The sequence below is a fragment of the Hyperolius riggenbachi genome, chromosome 2 (genome assembly GCF_040937935.1).
Source record: "Hyperolius riggenbachi isolate aHypRig1 chromosome 2, aHypRig1.pri, whole genome shotgun sequence".
NCBI classification, from domain to species: domain Eukaryota; kingdom Metazoa; phylum Chordata; class Amphibia; order Anura; family Hyperoliidae; genus Hyperolius; species Hyperolius riggenbachi.
This window is the reverse complement of record NC_090647.1, coordinates 372386395-372404122: the sequence shown is the minus strand read 5'-3', so window position 1 is coordinate 372404122 and position 17728 is coordinate 372386395. Positions and strand designations below refer to the sequence as shown.

The 17728-nt window shown below is 49.2% G+C and overlaps 1 protein-coding gene across 3 annotated transcripts in view; it reads right to left on the bottom strand.

The window, feature by feature from the left end:
- Nucleotides 1-17033, bottom strand: part of ST7L (suppression of tumorigenicity 7 like) — a 424041-nt gene extending 407008 nt beyond the window's left edge. For all 3 annotated transcript variants that reach the window (XM_068269737.1, XM_068269735.1, XM_068269736.1), the window contains exon 1: nucleotides 16695-17033. In XM_068269737.1, coding sequence (XP_068125838.1) covers nucleotides 16695-16863 — 169 coding nt within the window. In that variant the 5' untranslated portion in view covers nucleotides 16864-17033. The remainder of the gene's footprint in view (nucleotides 1-16694) is intronic.
- Between the last annotated feature and the right edge of the window lie 695 nt (nucleotides 17034-17728).

Sequence of the window (17728 nt, the reverse complement as noted above, 5' to 3'; positions counted from 1 at the left end):
AAAATGAAAAAAAAACAACCCTACTGAGCATGTGCAAACCGTCTAACGCGGCTTAGCCGCGTGTAAAGTACTGCATGCAGTACGTTATGTAGACGTGCTGCGTTACAACGTAACGCAACGTGGGCACTGTGAACAGCCCATTGATTTTTCATTGCTGTGCGTTGGGGTGCGTTACAGGCTGCTCTAACATGCGCCTGTAACGTCCCACTGTGAGACCAGCCTAAATGAAATAATATGCAAAGTGTAAAGGCTGTCTGACTCAATTAATCAGCTGGCAGTCATAGAGCAAAAGAGTATGTAGATTTGTGTTCCTACTGCATCGGGTATGTAGTGCAGAAATAAAAAAAAAATTAAAAACCATATCAATTGAATGCCGTGCAAACCTCAAGAAGAGGTTTGCACAGAGAACCCGAGACGGTTCGTTGGTGGGGGGCAGATGGGACACAGAGGCATGGTCTCTGCCTCATGACATGCTTTTGTGTTCCCCCCCCACTGCCATGCTACAGCCCCCTGAGATTAGTGACAATATTTGTCCCTATCTTGAGGGTAAACATGTGGGAGAGGGATTTCCTGTTCAAAACGCCCACCAGTGGCATTCCTGCAGGGTTTCCAGAGCAGCCATTGGGCAGCTCTCTCTCTCCTTGGGCACGCCCCCTGCCACCCTGCGCGCTGGGAGAGAGAATCAATCTCTCCTTGCAGCATCGTAATCCAGAGGTCACAGTACTAAAAGTGGGCCAGTGTGGCCCACAGGAGCAGCGGTTTTGGCGGCTACCTAATCCGCACAGCCCCCCGGATCGGATAGCCCAGGTTTTTTTTTTTGGGGGGGGGGGGGGGGGAGGGGGGGCTGGGTTATTTCATGAGCCCACCTCGGGCTCTCTTTAAGTTTTGATGGAGTAATAACCTTTTGTTGAAAATCCTTTGTATTTGCTCTGAGTATGTTTGTATGGCTTAGTGAAATAAGCAATTTTTGCTACATATACAGTATGTCACAAATATAGTTTGAAAAATTGTCATTTTGGATTTATGTACTTTACCTAACGACCGCGTCACGCCGATGGGCGTGACCGCGGCAGCAGCCCCAGGACCGGCAAGTTAGCTTGAGGTCCTGAAGTGGTTAACTACCAGTACCTTGTACAAAGAAATTACATAGTATGGCAACACTAGCAGTAAATAATCAAATGCAACCTTGCACCGTGTTCTGGCATTTCAAGGTGAACTGTATAAATGTTCCACTTTTTTCTTCAATATTTTGTTCCATTACAGGAACTACATGGCAAAGACTCCTGAAAGGAACTGTAAAAGTTGGTTTTAATTAATATTTATTTAAACAAAGTAATAAATGATATTTTAAAAATTATTCATCCATGTTTTTATTCTTGCTATGTTTGCAACCATGTAACCCAAATAGCTTGTTTTGATTGCCTGAGGATGGACCTTCCAGTAGATGGCGCCTTCATCCTTTTACATGTGCATGAGTTACAAAAGTGATTGTTCTTGGGACATTCAGGCTGGGTTCACACTGACAAGTAAAACTTTCCGCTTTAAGTGGACCTGAACCCAGAACTTCCTCTCTGCTCTAAAATATACACAACAGCATAATAACCTTTAAACAAAAAACATTGTCACAGTTGAAACAAATCCTAAAATAAATCTGCACAGTTTCTACTTCCTGATTCACGGAAGCAGACATATTGTTTATAGCCTGTGCATTTAAATGGACTTATCAGCTTATCTGCCATGGCAGTCAAGTGACACAGGGGATAAGCCCATTTGAAAACACAGGCTGTAAACAATATGTCTGCTTCCATGAATCAGGAAGCTGAAACTGTGCAGATTTTTTTTAAGATTTATCTCAGCTTTAACAAAGACATTTTTTTTTGTTTAAAAAGGTTATTATGCTGTTGTGTATCTTTTAGAGCAGAGAGGAGTTCTGAGTTCAGGTCCACTTTAACAAAGCAAAACAGAACAGATCATTAGACATACAAACAGATCCTATGCAAGACATTGCACCCGCTCAAATTAGTTCATTCGTAACAGATCTGTGCAATACGTTACAATGAGCAGAATGTAATTGTGGTGTGTGGTAGGTGATAATTCCGGATTGGCAACTAAGTGGATGCTGATGGAATCAATGGAAGCCTATAAGAACAGACAGGGTCATATCTCACTAAGCTGGAAACCACTTACGTTTTACCAGTTTACTCAGCCGTTTGTCACATTCGGTTCAAACACCGCTGCTGGCACTGCTGCTCTGGTCCACCGCAGAGGAGAAGCACCAGAATACACATCGAGGCTCTGGCAAAAGTATAGGGTTCCCCACTGGATTGCAACAGACCAATGGGCATCCTCTCTCACCGAGAAGATTCTTACTGGTTCACTTGTGCAGGCTAAGGAAGAAGTTACGTCCCTATTTACTTTCAAACATGAGCAGATTTGACTTGAGCACACGCGAGTCCAGGCTTGCAAATGCGCACTTCTTCAAAAGAACTCTGGGATGTGAGCGATTCTTGAAGCCTGCTGAGTTTGAACATACCGGTAAAATGCAATGCAGACAAAGTACTGTCAAGCACAATTTTTTTCTTGACACCGCTAGTAAAATTGAGTTTTTAGGGATAATAGAATGTCAATGGAATAGTGTAGTTCCATTCACAGTAGGGAAAAAAGGAACAGCAGAAGCAGGCAGGAGAAGCAGGCAGGAGAGGAAAGCACCACTTGCCATTATGCCCAGCTTTTTCCAACATAGAAGACTTGATTGTCACAGAGCAGGAACTTCCTGCACTGTATGATAAGGTCAATCCAGAATACAAAAATGTAAAAAAAAAAATTTGGAAAGAGATCATCGGACAGTACAACCCACAGTTTGTCTCTTTGCCATAGAAGCATAAGCCAAGGAAGGTAATTTCTTGTACATTGTGTGTCCCTCAACAGTCAGCAACTAGTGTGGTCCACACAGGGCCAGTTCAAGTAACAATTGGGCCCTGGGCAAACATTCCATGGGACCTCCCTGATCTGCACAACATCAGGTGTCAAAGTCCCCCCTTCTCTTTCAACACCCTCCCTTTCCCAAGGTAGCTGTAGGTGGTCTCACCTTTGGCCATCATGATGAAGGATACAGCCCAAGAAGGAGCGTGCCAGCCAAACAGGTGAGTGGAGACTGCTCTGTTCTGCCGTTCAGGGTCTCCAAGGGAGCACTATCGGGGTGACCTGGGGGAGGGGGCTCTGTCAGTCGATGCGATTGCCCATTTGGCTGGACTGAATAGCAATCTGTGATCTGTGGTAACTCCTCTCCTATTTCATCACCACCCACAGGAGCTAGTCAACAGGGATGGTCAATGAGATTTTATTATTATTATGGAGTTAAAGGGGCACTATGGCGAAAAACTGTAACATTTAAAATAAGTGTAGATATTTCTAAGATGTAAATATCTTTAATTTTCATGACTATGAACATTGTGGATTCACACTGAAGGCATCCAAACTATGAATTAACACACGTAGTACGTAACCAGAAAGTGTGTAACAACTGAAAATATGTCATCTTCTAGACTCTTCAAAGTAGCCACCTTTTGCTTTGATTACTGCTTTGCACACTCTTGGCATTCTCTTGATGAGCTTCAAGAGGTAGTCACCTGAAATGGTCTTCCAACAGTCGTGAATGAGTTCCTATAGATGCTTAGCACTTGTTGGCCCTTTTGCCTTCAGCACCCCATCACTCTCCCCCCTGGTCAAATAGCCCTTACACAGCCTGGGAGGTGTGTTTGGGGTCATTGTCCTGTTGAAAAATAAATGATGGTCCAACTAAACGCAAACCGGATGGAATAGCATGCTGCTGCAAGATGCTGTGGTAGCCATGCTGGTTCAGTATGCCTTCAATTTTGAATAAATCCCCAACAGTGTCACCAGCAAAGCACCCCCACACCATCACACCTCCTCCTCCATGCTTCACAGTGGGAACCAGGCATGTAGAGACCATCCGTTCACCTTTTCTGCGTTGCACAAAGACACGGTGGTTGGAACCAAAAATCTCAAATTTGGACTCATCAGACCAAAGTACAGATTTCCACTTGTCTAATGTCCATTCTTTTTGTTCTTTAGCCCAAAGTCTCTTCTGCTTGTTGCCTGTCCTTAGCAGTGGTTTCCTAGCAGATATTCTACCACGAAGGCCTGATTCACACAGTCTCCTCTTAACAGCTGTTTTAGAGAGGTGTCTGCTGCTAGAACTGTGTGGCATTGACCTGGTCGCTAATCTGAGCTGCTGTTAACCTGTGAATTCTGAGGCTGGTGACTCGAATAAACTTATCCTCCACAGCAGAGGCGACCCTTGGTCTTCCTTTCCTGGAGCGGTCCGCGGTTGAGCCAGTTTCTTTGTAGCGTTTGATGATTTTTGAGACTGCACTTGGAGACACTTTCAAAGTTTTCCCAATTTTTCGGACTGACTGACCTTCATTTTTTAAAGTAAATGATGGACACTCATTTTTCTTTACTTACAGTAGCTGTTTTTTTCTTGCCATAATACAAATTCTAACAGTCTATTCTGTAGGACTATCAGCTGTGTATCCACCTGACTTCTCCACAATGCAACTGATGGTCCCAACCCCAATTTATAAGGCAAGAAATCCCACTTATTAAATCTGACCGGGCACACCTGTGAAGTGAAAACCATTTCAGGTGACTACCTCTTGAAGCTCATCAAGAGAAAGCCAATCAAAGCAAAAAGGTGGCTACTTTGAAGAACCTAGAATATAACATATTTTCAGTTGTTGCACACTTTTTGGTTATGTACTATACTTCCACATGTGTTAATTCATAGTTTGGATGCCTTCAGTGTGAATCTCCAATGTTCATAGTCATGAAAACAAAGAAAACGCTTTGAATGAGAAGGTGTGTCCAAACTTTTGGTCTGTACTGTATATGCTAAAATACATGAGGGTGCTTAGTCTCTGGTTCACTTTAAATAGATTGTTCCATTTTCAAGCTGCATAAATTTGACTAATCCTGCATCAATTGAGAATCATTTGCATCTCATTGACCATCTCTACTAGTGAGATAGGAGCACCAGATAAGTATTTTCCTATAAACACAAAGATAACTCTGGTCCCCTCTTCCCTGTGATCCACAGACAGGAAGAGATTAAGGAGGAGGGCAAAATCAAGTGATGGCTCTCGAGCCGGTTCACACGGACGCTTTGCGGGCGTTTACCACCTGCGTCCGGAACTCGTTAAAAACGCTACCATTCAAGTGAATGGGAGCGTTTGTATCAGGCAGCGTGTATCGCTTTCCGGTGTTTGCACGAACGCTGCATTCCAATCCCGATTTTCCCTGTCGTTCCAGGTGACACATCAGGGTCCATTACCGTTATATCTTCGTGTCCCCCTGTGGGGACGGAAAACACCGGACCACGGCAGGAAGCCACTGAAAGCCCACGCAAGCGTGGAGACGAGACGCCGGCAAAAATGGATGCCGCTGGAAGCCGGGCAGAAGCCCTTGTAAACCAGGAACTTTCACACTGCATGCGATGCATTCCGTCGCGACAACACAATCCCATCCCAACGCAAAGTAATTATATTTCTATGGTACGTTCACATTAGGTGCAGTTCACAGAAGGTTCCACCTCAGTAAAGCCTCTTACACAGGCCTGACTTAATTTGGCTGTGTCATACTCACCGTCCTGGCGTTCTCTGGCGTTCCTGCGGGCGCGTTGTTACGTGTATGCTGGTGCGCTGGCCTTTATTGCTCCTCCTGGCAATCTGGCACGTACAGCGTTGCCCAGTATGTGCCGAAAAGGTTGCACGTTTGCGTGCAAAGGGTCGTATGCGCTGTGCACAGGCGTAATTGTTGGAGCCCATCTCTCTATTTAAGAAGCTCTGCCCCCTGTAGCAGTGCTGTTAGTTCTAACAGTGTGTGCCTTTGTGAGCTTATTGCTATATATTCTGATCGCGATTCCTGGTATTACGAGAACTCTCTGTTCCTAGCTCTCCTCATAGAAACGTCATTTGTTCTCCAAACCACTGGAGGATTACCTTAAGCGCAGCCTGGTGGGTACTAGGCAGCAAAGTCCTGCACTCCCTCTCAAGGTAGTGTGGGTGGAGACCCGTGGTCACTTGGGTTGGGTAGTCCGTATCGTAGTGGGGCGGTCAACAGCATCTGTATCCTATCGGTCGCCTGCTCTGTACCAGTTCTGAGAAGGCTTCCATGATTCCAGCAGTTTATCATGACTTCCTGGACATTTTTGATCAAAAGGGGGCTGACTCTCTTCCTCATCATCGCATCTATGACTGTCCTGTGAACCTCCAACCCAGAGCTGCCATTCCTTATAGCAGACTTTATCCTCTTTCAGAACCAGAATCACAGGTTCTTAACCTGCCTGGCGTTCTATTAAGATCGCCAGGCTGGCGACCAGACGTTTTTGTTTTTTTTTAATAAAAAAAACAACAAAACAAAAACAAAACTATTGCATGCAGCCAGCTGAAAGTTGGCTGCATGAAAGCCAACTAGAGGGCGCTCCTAATGCGTACTTCTGATCGCCTCCGGCGATCATAAGTAACAAGAAGGGCCGCCATGGCGACGAGCGGAGTGACGTCATGGACGTCAGCTGCCTCCGATCCAGCCCTTAGCGCTGGCCGGAACTGTTTGGTCCGGCTGCGCTGGGCTCGGGCGGCTGGGGGGAACGTCTTTCGCCACTGCACGCGGTGCATCGCCGTGCTGCGGCGGCGATCAGGTAGCACACGCGGCTGGCAAAGCGCCGGCTGCGTGTGCTCCTTTTTATTTGATGAAAATCACCCCAGCAGGGCCTGAGTGGCAGCCTCCGGCGGTAATGGACGAGCTGAGCTCGTCCATACCGCCAGGCAGGTTCAAGACTACATCGAGGAGAACCTTAAGAAGGGATTTATTTGACCCTCCACTTCCCCAGCAGGTGCAGAAATATTCTTCATGGAAAAGAAGGATAGTTCTCTCAGACCCTGCATCGACTACAGGGCTCTTAATCAAATTACCACCAAAGACCGTTATCCTCTACCTTTGATGTCTGACTTATTTCAGAGATTACGGTCTGCCAAGGTCTTTACCAAGCTAGACCTAGTGGAGCCTATAACTTGGTAAAAATCAGGAAGGGAGATGAGTGGAAGACTGCCTTCAGATCCCGTTTCAGACACTATGGGCCTGATTCACAAAGCGGTGCTAACAGTTAGCACGCTGGTGAAAAGCCCTTTATCATGCCTAAACTCAGTTTAGGCATGATAAGTTTAGGTGTGATAAGTTTAGGCATGATAAGTTTAAGCACCAACTGCGTTAGCACCGTAGTGCACAGCTAATCAAAAGTTTTGCGCTAGCAAAGTCTGGTGCACTTCGCATAGAGTTTAATGGCGCTGCTTTGCGTACGGGACTTTGCGTGCAATCTAAACTTATCTAAACTTATCACGCCTTAACTTATCACACCTAAACTGGCTTTTCACCAGCGTGGTGCAATGGTTATCACACCTAAAGTCTCTAACTGAGTTAGCACCGCTTTGTGAATCGAGCCCTATGAGTATCTGGTCATGCCTTTGTAACGCTCCGGCCACCTTTTCAGCGTTTTAACGATGTGTTACAGGACTTTATAGATGATTTTCTTGTTGTCTATCTCGATGATATTCTTATCTCTTCGTCTTCTTTGGAAGAACATCGGAATCATTTTAAGAGTTGTCACGTCTACGTACACGTGAACTGTATACTAAACCGGAAAAGTGTGAATTTGAGCAGGTTAATATTCAGTGTGGGTGAAGGCCCGTGTATAGTGGCCCTCAACCGGCAATCAATGAACTCGGCGGATCTACGCAATCCCAGCAAAGGCCGATCGCATTGTTCACACCTGCTCTCCCTACCCACCATGTGACGTCACGCATACTCTGCTCTGTCATCCCGCCATCTTCCCACATAGCAATACAGCGCATTGTCAGCTACACAGGTCCAGCTCCCAGCGATGTTGCCTACTGTGTGTTGGTGGGAAGAGGATTGTCGGGGGATACGGGGAGCAACTGAAGTTTTCCCAGGGGGAGCCCCCCCGATCACAGAGAGCTCTACCTGGAGGCCTATTTTACACTGTGACTGCCTTGCTAAAATGAGGCATTGTTTCTGTACACAAGTGAGTTCTTCTCTGGACAGCTGCAGTAACAGAATAGTTCCATAAAGAGATTCTATAAAAAGTAGTCTGTGTCTTCCTATGTACAGGCAGGCAGATTATTATTTTTTCCCACGCACCACACAGTAACAAGAGCGGGTAATTCATCTAAAGGTAGCCATACACTGGCAGATGGCTACCCAATTAAAACAACAGATCTATCCCACTCAGATCAAAGAGAGATCTGATTTTCTCACACACAGCACATTGATTTTAAATGGAGTTCATGATGAAATCTATTAAAAGTCCAAAGCAGGCCACTCTATCAGAGTCAGTGACACCCCCCAGCTATATTGTTCCCCTTGGTAAGTACTGGCGCAGAAGAGCACCCTCACCTGTCTAGCCGACACACTACTTCCTGTGTGCCTCTCATCTTCCGGTGCCCGTACTCAGTGACCTGGTGTTTTAACGAGAGTACATATATGTCACGGTGTACGGCTACCGGAAGCACACAGGAGGGAGCGTGGCAGCCGGACAGGTGACACGTTGAGAGTGTTCCACAGTGTTAATACTCTGCAGGGGCCCTACAGGAGCAGTGTAGCTCCAGGAATACCTGGGAGTGGGTCCTAGATAACCAGCACAGATACTGTCACAACCCCGACTTCTTTAAAGCACCACGTCTGCCGTCCTGTCCAATCCGTAATGCCGATCAATTTCAGACAGAAATCTATCAAAATTACGACTGGGCAACATGCGGAGGCATCGGTGGCGGCGTCAGGAAGGGGGGCTTTGGGTGCTGACTAGAGTTGGGCCGAACGGTTCGCCTGCGAACGGTTCCATGCGAACTTCAGTGGTTCGCGTTCGCGTCCCGCAGGCGAACCTTTGCGGAAGTTCGGTTCGCCCCATAATGCACATGGAGGGTCAACTTTGACCCTCTACATCACAGTCAGCAGGCCCAGTGTAGCCAATTAGGCTACACTAGCCCCTGGAGCCCCACCCCCCCTTATATAAGGCAGGCAGCGGCGGCCATTACGGTCACTCGTGTGCTGCCTGCGTTAGTGAGAGTAGGGCGAGCTGCTGCAGACTGTCTCTCAGGGAAAGATTAGTTAGGCTTAACTTGTTCCTGTCTGGCTGCATACCTGTGCTGTGAACCCACCACTGCATACCTGTGCTGTGAACCCACCACTGCATACCTGTGCTGTGAACCCACCACTGCATACCTGTGCTGTGAACCCACCACTGCATACCTGTTCAGTGAACCTGCCACTGCATACCTGTTCAGTGAACCTGCCACTGCATACCTGTTCTGTTCAGTGGACCCGCCACTGTATACCTGTTCATTGAACCCACCACTGCATACCTGTGCTGTGAACCCACCACTGCATACCTGTTCTGTGAACCCACCACTGCATACCTGTTCAGTGAACCCGCCACTGCATACCTGTTCTGTTCAGTGGACCCGCCACTGTATACCTGTTCAGTGAACCCGCCACTGCATACCTGTTGTGTTCAGTGAACCCGCCACTGCATACCTGTTGTGTTCAGTGAACCTGCCACTGCATACCTGTTCTGTGAACCCACCACTGTATACCTGTTCTGTTTAGTGAACCCGCCACTGTATACCTGTTATGTTTAGTGAACCCGCCACTGCATACCTGTTCTGTTCAGTGGACCCACCACTGTATACCTGTTCAGTGAACCCGCCACTGCATACCTGTTGTGTTCAGTGAACCTGCCACTGCATACCTGTTCTGTGAACCCGCCACTGTATACCTGTTCTGTTTAGTGAACCCGCCACTGCATACCTGTTCTGTTCAGTGGACCCGCCACTGCATACCTGTTCTGTGAACCCGCCACTGTATACCTGTTCTGTTCAGTGAACCCACCGCATCAGTGCGCATACCTGTGCAGTTAAGTGAACCCACCTACCTACGTGAGTGCACGCAGTGTGATATACCACTCCGTGCATACCCGATATGGACAAAACAGGTAGAGGAAGAGGTAGTGCCAGAGCCAGAGGAAGGCCACCCGGCAGGTCTGCGCGAGGTCGTGTAAATGTAATTTCGTGTGGACCTGGCCCACAGTACAGTGCTCGGAAGAAGGCACGTCCCATCACCTCCCAAGATTGTCAGGACGTGGTTGAGTATTTAGCGACACAGAACACCTCATCTTGCTCAGCCACCAGCGCTACTACTAGCACCACTTCCGCTGCATTTGACACTTCGCAAGACTTATTTAGTGTTGAAATCACTGATGCACAGCCATTGTTGTTACAGCCAGATGAATTTTCACCAGCTCATATGTCTGAGTTACGCGGCAACACTATGGATGTAACGTGTCAGGAGGATGAAGGACCTACTGATGGTGCAAGTTTGGATTTGTCTGAGGCAAGCGAAGCTGGGCAGGATGACTACGATGATGACGGTAATAGGGATCCTCTGTATGTTCCCAATAGAGGAGATGAAGAGGGGGACAGTTCAGAGGGGGAGTCAGAGAGTAGTAGGAGGAGAGAAGTTGCTGAAAGAAGCTGGGGCAGCTCTTCGTCAGAAACAGCTGGTGGCAGAGTCCGGCACCATGTATCGCCACCTATGTACAGCCAGCCAACTTGCCCTTCAGCATCAGCTGCTGAGGTCCCCATAGTGCCCACATCCCAGGGTGGCTCAGCGGTGTGGAAATTTTTTAATGTGTGTGCCTCAGATCGGACCAAAGCGATCTGTTCGCTCTGCCAACAAAAATTGAGCCGTGGAAAGGCCAACACTCACGTAGGGACAAGTGCCTTACGAAGGCACCTGGAGAAAAGGCACAAACAGCAATGGGATGGCCACCTGAGCAAAAGCAGTAGCAGCACACAAAAGCAAAGCCACCCTCCTCCTCCTCTTCCTCCTCCATCAGGTGCATTATCTGCTTCTGCCGCTTTCTCCCTTCCACCTTCACAGGCACCCTCCTCCACTCCGCCTCTGCCCTTGAGCGGTTCCTGCTCCTCTGCCCACAGCAGCAGTCAGGTGTCCGTGAAGGAAATGTTTGAGCGGAAGAAGCCAATTTCGGCCAGTCACCCCCTTGCCCGGCGTCTGACAGCTGGCGTGGCGGAACTGTTAGCTCGGCAGCTGTTACCATACCGGCTGGTGGACTCTGAGGCCTTCCGTAAATTTGTGGCCATCGGAACACCGCAGTGGAAGATGCCAGGCCGCACTTATTTTTCGAGAAAGGCCATACCCCAACTGCACCGTGAAGTTGAGAGGCAAGTGGTGTCATCTCTTGCGAAGAGCGTTGGGTCAAGGGTACACCTGACCACGGATGCCTGGTCTGCCAAGCACGGGCAGGGCCGCTACATTACCTACACAGCCCATTGGGTGAACCTGGTGGTGAACGATGGCAAGCAGGGCGCAGCGGACCAAATTGTGACACCTCCACGGCTTGCAGGCAGGCCTCCTGCCACCTCCTCTCCTCCTGCTACATGCTCTTCGCTGTCCTCCTCCTCCTTGGCTGAGTGGCAGTTCTCCTCTCCAGCTACACAGCCCCAGCTCCGCAGGGCCTATGCTGCATGCCAGGTACGACGCTGTCACGCCATCTTAGACATGTCTTGTCTCAAAGCGGAGAGTCACACTGGAGCAGCTCTCCTGGCTGCTCTTAAGAAACAGGTGGATGAGTGGCTGACCCCGCACCACCTGGAGATAGGCAACGTGGTGAGCGACAACGGCAGCAATCTGCTTGCCGCTTTGCATATGGGGAAGCTGACACACATACCCTGCATGGCACATGTCATGAATCTAGTGGTTCAAAGATTTGTGGCAAAGTACCCTGGCTTAGCGAATGTCCTGAAGCAGGCCAGGAAGTTCTGTGGGCATTTGAGGCGGTCTTACACAGCCATGGCACGCTTTGCGGAAATTCAGCGCAAAAACAACATGCCGGTGAGACGCCTCATTTGCGATAGTCCGACTCGCTGGAACTCGACCCTGCTCATGTTCTCCCGCCTGCTAGAACAGAAGAAAGCCGTGACCCACTACCTCTACAACTACAGTAGAATGAAACAGTCTGGGAAGATGGGGATGTTCTGGCCCGACAACTGGACACTGATGGAAAATGCATGCAGGCTCATGCGGCCGTTTGAGGAGGTGACCAACCTGGTGAGCCGCAGTGAGGGCACCATCAGCGACTTAATTCCCTACGCTTACTTCTTGGAGCGTGCTGTGCGTAGAGTGGCGGATGAAGCTGTGAATGAGCGTGACCAGGAACCGTTACGGCAGGAACAGGCATGGGACCAATTTTCATCAGACCCAGCTGTTTCCTCAACACCTGCGGCAGCACAGAGGGGGGAGGAGGAGGAAGAAGAGAAGTCGTGTGCAGAAGACGAGTCAGACTCAGAGGATGATGAGCAAGGTGTTTCTTTGGGGGAGGAGGAGGAGGGGACAGCGGCAGGAGAACAACCTCAGCAGGCATCGCAAGGGGCTTGTGCTGCTCAACCTTCCCGTGGTATTGTTCGCGGCTGGGGGGAGGAGGTTGACTTACCTGACGTCACTGAGGAAGAGCAAGAGGAGATGGAGGGTACTGGATCCGACTTTGTGCAGATGTCGTCTTTTATGCTGTCCTGCCTGTTGAGGGACCCCCGTATAAAAAACCTCAAGGGGAATGAGCTGTACTGGGTGGCCACACTACTAGACCCTCGGTACAGGCACAAAGTGGCGGACCTGTTACCAACTCACCGGAAGGTGGAAAGGATGCAGCACATGCAGAACCAGCTGTCAACTATGCTTTACAATGCCTTTAAGGGTGATGTGACGGCACAACGCCAGCAAGGTACCACTGCCACTAATCCTCCTCCCGTGCCCACGCAGTCAAAGACAGGACTCTCCAGCGATCTCATGGTGATGTCGGACATGCGGACGTTCTTTAGTCCAACGCCTCGCCGTAGCCCTTCCGGATCCACCCTCCACCAACGCCTGGAACGGCAGGTAGCCGACTACCTGGCCTTAAGTGTGGATGTAGACACTGCTGTGAACAGCGATGAGGAACCCTTGAACTACTGGGTGCGCAGGCTTGACCTGTGGCCAGAGCTGTCCCAATTTGCCATCCAACTTCTCTCCTGCCCTGCCGCAAGCGTCCTGTCAGAAAGGACCTTCAGCGCAGCTGGAGGCATTGTCACAGAGAAGAGAAGTCGCCTAAGTCACAAAAGTGTTAAGTACCTCACCTTTATCAAAATGAATGAGGCATGGATCCCGGAGGGCTGCTGCCCGCCCCAAGACTAAGTCAGTCCCCGCACACACAGCATCTCTGCCTGCACGCCGTGTGACTGGCTGCCTGGCCTGCCCCAAGAAGACTAAGTCGCTCCCAGTCCCTCCACACAGCATGTCTGCCTGCAGGCCGCTTGACTACCTTCTCCGCCACCACCAACAGGGTCCGGGACTCCAGGCGGATTGCTGAATTTTTTAGGCCGCTGCTAGCAGCGGCCGCTGTAATAATTTTTCTGGTGCGTGTACATGACTGCCTAATTTTTCTGGCTGCACTGCGGGCAGCTGCAACAACAAAAGAAAAGGCATGTACATGCGCCCATTCCCCTTCGTGATCATTACCTTGCCGTGGTGAAGGGGCTTGCGTATCACAATGAAGCAATGACCGGCGCCTAGATGAGTGTCTCGGGGGGCACACCCACGATAATAAGGTCGTTGCCTCATTGTGGTCAGACCAAATTTGATCAGCTGGACAGTCACTGTTCTGTCATTCAGCTACATCAGCCAGGCGACCATAAGGGCTGTAAAGCCACCAAAACCTGCACTCTCGCCATGGTGCGCACCAGTCCAGCACGGCCGTCACTACACAAACAGCTGTTTGCGCTGCGTTACACGGTGAGTTTGGTGTGTCAGTGTGAAGCAGTACCTTAATTACACTACCTGATTGATGTATACACATGCAAGATGTTTGAAAGCACTTTAGGCCTGTCATTTAGCATTCAATGTGATTTCTGCCCTTAAAGTGAACCTTAACCGGCGGGGAAAAAAAAAATTCACTTACCTGGGGGCTTTCCCAAGCCTCCTGCAGCCGTCCGGTGCCCGCGCCGGTCCTTCGGTGCCCTCCGGTCTCCCTCCGCCGCTAAGTTTCGTTTTCGGACGACTGGCAGTCGTCCTCGGGCCACTTCCGCATTCCTAGTCGTAAACTGCAGTAAAGCGCGTCCGCATGACGCGTTTGGCGTCATGCACATGACACGTTTGGCGTCATGCGGACGCGCTTTACTGCAGTTTACGACGAGGTATGCGGAAGAGGCCCGAGGACGACTGGCAGTCGTCCGAAAACGAAACTTAGCGGCGGAGGGAGACCGGAGGGCACCGAAGGACCGGCGCGGGCACCGGACGGCTGCAGGAGGCTTGGGAAAGCCCCCAGGTAAGTGAATTTTTTTTTCCCCGCCGGTTAAGGTTCACTTTAAAACGCTGCTTTGCGTCAAATCCAGATTTTTCCCGGGGACTTTTGGCATGTATCCCACTCCGCCATGCCCCCCTCCAGGTGTTAGACCCCTTGAAACATCTTTTCCATCACTTTTGTGGCCAGCATAATTATTTTTTTTTTTCAAAGTTCGCATCCCCATTGAAGTCTATTGCGGTTCGCGAACCGAACCTTCCGCGGAAGTTCGCGAACCAGGTTCGCGAACCTAAAATCGGAGGTTCGGCCCAACTCTAGTGCTGACACACCCCCTAAAATTGTTCAAGCACCCTATTAGTACTCCCAGCGTGAACTGAATTTCGGCGTCTAATAGATGCCGCGTCAGTTCACCAGCAGCCGCAGCCCTGGCAGTGGCAGAGCTGGGCTATGATAAAATGGCGTCCGAAGCCCTGCTCTGGAGACTTCGAGTCTGCAGTGCAGGGCTTCGGGCGCCATTTTCCCGTAGCCCTGCTCTCAGCGCGGGAGTTTCAGTTGCTGGCTGGCAGAGGATCGTGGGAGCTGCGCGCTGGACGGAGGCCGGGACAGGAGGTCTGCTGCAGGTGAGTAAATTTTTTTTTTTTTATTAGCAGGTGTATTTGCTGGTCAAGTCTGCCACATGATTGAAATGTTTTCTGGTCAAATCTGCCACATGGTTGAAAGTATTTTCTGGTCAAGTTTGCCACACGATTGCACGCCTGGTCAAATCTGCCACATGATTGCACATATTTTCTGGTCAAATCCGCCGACATAATTGTTCGTATTTTCTGGTCAAATCTGCCACATGGTTGAACGTATTTTCTGAGCGAATCTGCTCACATTTTGTTTATTTTCTTGAGAAAACCTGCACAATTATGTGAATTTTCTGGGGAAAGGGTCACCAAAACTTGGGCCCACTGTCTTTGCATTGCACTTTTAAAGAGTCCCTTTTGTCCCCCCCCCCCCCCCCGTAAGCTTTTTTGTGTCAACCCAGCCACAATAAAGGGTATTTTAGCAGCTGTGCCCATCTTCTCCTTCTCTTCTGATTGCAATTGTGGTCTACCATTGGAGCACGCTGCAGGTAAGCCCAGTGTGACAGTATGCACCCCTGCTGCATTTTGTGCAAGTGCTTTCTCCTCTTTATATTTGCACATTTAAAGAGAACCCGAGGTGCGAATAATATCGAGGCGGCCATATTTATCTCCTTTTAAGCAATACCAGTTGCCCGGCTGCCGTGCTGGTCCTCTGCCTCTAATTCTTTCAACCATAGACCCTGAACAAGCATGCAGCAGCTCAGGGGTTTCTGACAATATTGTCAGAACTGACAAGATTAGCTGCATGCTTGTTTCTGGTGTAATTCAGTTCACTACTACAGCCAAATAGATCAGCAGATCTGCCAGGCAACTAGTATTGTTTAAAAGGAAATAAATATGGCAGCCTCCATAACACTCTCACCTCAGGTTCACTTTAAATTAGTCAGCGCCGCCCTCATCCGGTCATGGCCACACCCATTTTGCCACATCCGCTTCGCGCGCCCCATGCCATCAGCTACCCCAGAAATTGGTCCAGCACCTGCATAGCAACCCCCCAAACAAATAAATCCTGGAGCCGCCACTGGGAAGCATCGATCTTTTGCAGTTTCACAGCAATCGAAGTCACCTACTCATTGATTTTTCCTTCATGGTAGGTTTCAGGGACAGTTTACAACATGGCTGTTGCAGCACTGTTTGTTGCACTTTAACAGAAACTTGTCAAGTGTCAACCTATAAAGGCACACTGTTTAAATTAGACCATTCAACTTACAGTATTGCAAAGGACAAGTTTTTCAGCATAGAGAAGATGCACTGCCTTTTCATAAAATGAATGGCATACAGCAATGCGCATGCTGCATGTTGTTCAAAACAAAACAGTGTGAGGGTAGACGTTTTCCTGTAGAACTGGGGTTAGGAGTAGGTTAGCATAAAAATCAATAGGGAGGATTTGACACGGGGGGTTACGTTTCTACACTTTGTGGACATCAGAACGGTACCAATAGGACAACTTTACGAAGTGAAATAAAATATCGTCATATCAGAAAAGGAGAGGAAGCCTGCCAGGTATCACTGGGCTGTAGTTGCATAAGGGGTGAGCAGCGGCCGTACACTTCAAAAGCGTTGCTAAGCAACAGTACAGTGACAGCGGCCTTACCTCCCAGGAAAGGCTAGTTTGTACTCACCGGCCAGCACAGTCTCGTAGAGCTGTAGCGATGCTCGGAAGTGGTAGAGAAGAAACAATCCCGCCAGCAGCAGCAGCAGCCAGGCGTATATCCAATACCTGCACAAGCAAACTTTCAGCCGCACCATAAACGAAGGGCCTAAGACGGCTAAGTTCGGAGGGTCCGCCATGTTTGTTGTTTCCTTTCCTGATAAGACTGGGGCGTGTCAGTGGGCGGGACATCGCCCAGGATTGGCGAATTGGATTGGCGGGTATTTTATTAACATAACCAGACAATGATGACAAGAGAAACAGAATTCCCCTCTCCATTCAGAAAGAGATGGGAAGTTCGGATCTTTTCAATGATCCGGATGATTCGAATCGGATCATTGAAGAGATCCGGATCTTTGATCCGAATCTCGGATCATTTTACTACCGGAAGCATTCGGGGGTGAAATGAACAGCAGGACAGGTCTGTGGACAGGAGAAGGGGAGGGAGTGGACACACAGAGAAGGGGAGAAGATGGACAGAGGGCAGGGAGTGGACAGAGAAGGGAGGAGGGACGAGTAGAGAGCAGAAATGTTTGCACGTAATACCCACATGCTGAAGTCATATGCTTACATATATTTCACCTATATGTTCATCTGTACACTTTGAAAGAAAAGGTCGCACAGTGAAAGAAAGCATTCCCAGAAGACAAGTGCAGCTGTTTAGTGCCGAGTGCAGGAGGATTATATTGCCTTTCAATCACAGTGTCTGCAAAGTTACTGAGCTGTGCTGAGCCAAAAGCTTCCCATGTGATCACTGTGCAGCACAACTACGGAACAGACAGCCTATAATGAGCAGCACATTGCAGCCAGTATGTGTGCTCTACACATATCTGGCAGTAGCACCCATGTCCCTGACTCCCCTCTACCTCTCTCCCTGCAAGGGTGGCTCCCTTCCAACAGAGCGATCCCTGCTTCCAGGACCCCGCTGCCCGCTGAGAGGGGGCGTGTCGCTCCTGGCCCCGCCCCTTTTGCGATCCGAATCGTTCATTTTGATGATTCGGATGA